This window comes from Humulus lupulus, chromosome 3 (genome assembly GCF_963169125.1).
Source record: "Humulus lupulus chromosome 3, drHumLupu1.1, whole genome shotgun sequence".
In the NCBI taxonomy this organism is placed as follows: Eukaryota; Viridiplantae; Streptophyta; class Magnoliopsida; order Rosales; family Cannabaceae; genus Humulus; species Humulus lupulus.
Genome location: NC_084795.1, coordinates 25,998,827 through 26,002,987, shown reverse-complemented (window position 1 = coordinate 26,002,987; position 4,161 = coordinate 25,998,827). Strand labels below are relative to the sequence as shown.

General features: G+C 39.3%; 1 protein-coding gene across 1 annotated transcript; it reads left to right on the top strand.

Annotated features, from left to right (window-relative positions):
* The first annotated feature begins 2,577 nt into the window (after window positions 1-2,577).
* On the top strand, window positions 2,578-3,746 carry LOC133821021 (uncharacterized). Its single transcript, XM_062253554.1, has 2 exons — window positions 2,578-3,040; window positions 3,352-3,746. The coding sequence occupies exons 1-2, from the start codon at window positions 2,581-2,583 to the stop codon at window positions 3,384-3,386; spliced, it is 495 nt and encodes a 164-aa protein (XP_062109538.1). The 5' UTR covers window positions 2,578-2,580; the 3' UTR covers window positions 3,387-3,746.
* Window positions 3,747-4,161: the final 415 nt, after the last annotated feature.

The window sequence follows — 4,161 nt, the reverse complement described above, 5'->3', positions numbered from 1 at the left end:
CAGTCAGAAAACTTACGAAGTGTTTTGCTGTGGGGGGGATGAAGGGGTCATCTGGGTTGGGGCCTCGACGGAATAACTGGTTCCAAAACCTCAAAGAAGCCCTTGCACCTGATCTTCTGGAATGCTGGGAACGGTAACCGGGAGAATGAGGGTTTTTTGAGGGTGAGAAGAGAGAAGAAGATGGGAAATTTAGAAAATTTTCAAATAAACGGGTGGCCCATGCGTAAGGTGGCCACCCCTTTTATATACGTGAAAGGACATGTGAGGAGGGCCGTTGGATTGCCCTGATGTGGGATACGAGGCTCTCCACTCGAAAGGAGAAACGACGGCTGAGTATGAGTTAGGCCATTTAATGCGGTTCTCGAAAGACGTACCATCACCAACCACGATGCTCCACGTATTCGGTGCCTGCGTAATAGGTGGAATATGGAGAGTCCATGGAGAAGCCTAAAAGCCCCCACTGTGGCCCCAGATGACGTTGTGTGCCACGAGCAGAGGCTTGGGGGGCAAATGTACGCCCTAATTTTCCACGGGCTATTAGCGAGCTGAGGTATGGCATAATTATATCAGCCACGTGGATACCACATGGCCGGAGTTGTTGTTGTCAGGTCCTACCTCTTTAGCTCGAGGTAACCAAAGGTTTATCAAGTTTATTTAAGGGCCGAGTCAGGAATATGAAGACCGCAGGTCAAGAAGGCTTCCAGCTCGAGGCACGATATGGAGGTGGAAGTTGTGACCCTTTATAAAGTCAACCACGGAATATAAACGTGCATATATCAGACATCACATGTCTGATATATCCCTGAATTCTCGGACACGCAGCATGAACATGCGTGTTCAGGCACCCACGATTGGGTTGGGCCGTGCGGCCCATCATCCCCCTTACCTATTGATTAGACCACAATTCATTTGTCAGGTTTTAGGAATTAATCATGAATGTCACAGAAGTGACATGATGGGTAAGAAGGTCACGGGATGACCCCCCTTTACCAACTCCCAGGTGCCCTCTCCTATAAATATGGAGACCCTGGGAGTTGCAAAGGGTTGGATTCGAGTGTATAACGAAATACCTTGTAAAGAATACCATAAATATAGCAATAATATTGGTTGGTGGAGTAGAAGGATTTTAACCTTTGAACCACCTAAAAACGTATTCGGGTCATCAGTCCATTTTAAGATCATTCATCTCTTTCGGTTCATTATTCAGCACTGATCCCTTTCTCTTATTTTCTTAATTACCTGTTGGCGAAAAACCGCGTCAACAATATATAATATGATAACATTTTTAAACATAAATGATAATTTTTTTAATAAAAATTAAGATTATGTATTATATATTACTACTGTTATTATTAATACATATATAGAAAGTTTTAAGTACATATATACGGTACTTAAAAATTTAATTCATTAATACATAACTATTAGGAATTAGCATTATTAGTTTAATTATCTTATTTATTTCTGTTGTATTTCTGTTAATTAGTTTTAGTTTGTTACCGTTATTTTTGTCGTTTAGTTAGATTGGTTATGCAGCTATAACCAAAATTAGTTACTCTGTTCCAGAGACTCTTGTATATATATGTGTTCATTCTCAGTTTTAGAATCAATTCGATATCAAGATTTCTTTCATCTCTCTTTGATCTCATTCCGCAATATGGTACCAGAGCGGGAAGGTTAAGCTTTCCCAGATTCGATCCTCACTCCGGCCAACCGTGTCTCTGTTCCGGTGAAGCTGTGCATCTCGTTCCGACGATCCGTTCTTCGTCTTCTTTTCCGTTGCATCTCCTCTTCTTTGTTCCAGCGAAGCTGTGCATTCTTTTTTCCACCTCCATTCATTCCGACGATCCATTCCGGTAGCTGAACTGTTTTTGATCTTCTTCAGTTGCAAACATGTCAACGGATCCCCAGCCTCACTCTCCGTCTAACCAAAGCGATCCTCAAACGCCTTCAACTCAAAGTCTTCCCTACACTGCAGTCAAGAATCCCCTTGAAGATCCAGCGAATTCATATTTCTTGCACCATGGAGACAATCCAGGCAACACGCTCGTCTCACAACCACTCACGGGGCAAGAAAACTATGTATCGTGGAGCCGAGCTATGCTTCTTGCGATTTCTGTCAAAAACAAGATTGGATTTATTGACGGTTCTATCCCTAAACCTTCAATTTCTGATCATAATCTCTATACTGCTTGGATTAGAAATAATAACATGGTAATATCTTGGATTTTGAATTCTGTTTCTAAGGATATATCATCTAGCATACTGTATGATGAATCTGCTGCAGCCATTTGGTCTGATCTTCAAGTTAGATTTCATCAAAGAAATGGTCCTCACATTTTTAATTTGAGGAAGGATTTGATGAATCTGAAACAGGAAAATCAAACAGTAAGCATGTATTTTACTAAACTGAAAACTATATGGGAAGAATTGACTAACTACAGGCCAAGTTGCAGCTGTCATGGATGTACTTGTGGAGGAGTCAAGAAGCTCCAAGAACACTATCACATGGAGTACATCATGTCGTTTTTGATGGGACTTTCAGATGCCTATTCACAAGTCCGTGGGAGCATTCTGCTTATGGATCCCTTGCCCGAAGTGAATAGAGTCTTTCATCTTGTGACTCAAGAAGAACTGCAAAAGGGAAATGCATCTGTTGGTTCAGATTCTAACCAGGCCATGGCATTTGCGTTTAAAGGAGACAAACATAATGGTTCTAAACCTGATAATCAAGCTTCTAAGGGTCATCCACCAAGAAGAAATAGACCATTCTGCAGTCATTGTAACATGCTCGGACACACTATTGAACGCTGTTACAAAATACATGGGTATCCGCCTGGATATCACAAGCCAAACAAGACTCCTGAAGCCACTGCCAATCAAATTCAGACAAATGATTCTGCTAACATTCCTTCTGCTGATAATCACACAATCTTACCTCAGTTGACAACCAGTCAATACCAACAGTTGCTGAATCTTCTAGGCACTCAACAAACTGGTATGCATGCTGGAGAACCATCTACTTCAATGGTTAACTCAGGTATTATCTTATCTCATAATACTCAGCTCCCTTTAAATGATTCTTGGATCATTGATTCCGGGGCTACACGACATATATGTGGTAATATAAAACTATTTCAATTTCTGTGTAATACAGCAGCTACCAAACTAGTTCTACCAAACAATGATTATGTTTTTGTGTGTCAAAGTGGATCGGTTTGTTTGAATAATCTTGTGCTTACTAATGTATTGTATGCTCCAAATTTCAAATACAATATCATTTCAGTAAGTTGTCTTACTAACCATTCAGATATTGTAATGCATTTTACATCTAGTTCTGTCTGTATACAGGACAAACTCAACAGGAAGACAATTGGAAAGGGTAACAATATCAACGGTTTATACATCCTTGATACTGCACCAACAAATTCTCCTATACTTTCTGTTTCAGCTGAGACTTGGCATTTTCGCCTTGGTCACCTGTCAAATAAAAGATTAGATTTACTCAAAAACATTTTGCCTTGTAATACTTCTGTTTTGCATAGATCTGAACCATGTTATATCTGTCCTAAAGCTAAGCAAAAGAAACTTGCTTTCAATAATAAAACCAGATTTACAAGTAAAATTTTTGAGCTTGTTCATTGTGATGTTTGGGGACCATACCATGTCACATCACACACAAATCACAGATTTTTCCTTACTTTGGTTGATGATTACTCTAGGTTTACTTGGGTGTACTTAATGCAGTTCAAATCTGATGCTTTAACCATTGTTCCACAATTTCTATCCTATGTTCAAACTCAATTTCATTGTAGTTTTAAGACATTTAGATCAGATAATGCACCTGAACTTGTTTTTAAAGAACTTTTCTCTCAACATGGTATTTTACATGAATTCACATGTGTAGAAACTCCACAGCAAAATGCTATTGCTGAAAGGAAACATCAACACTTGCTCAATGTAGCTCGAGCACTATATTTTCAAGCTAAAGTTCCTATTAAATTCTGGTCTGAATGTATATTATCTTCTGCATATTTAATTAACAGAACTCCTACACCTCTGCTGAAAGGAAAAACTCCTTTTGAATTGCTATTTCATAAAGCAACTCTATATGATCACTTGAGAAGTTTTGGGTGTTTAGCTTTTGCCTCAACATTATCT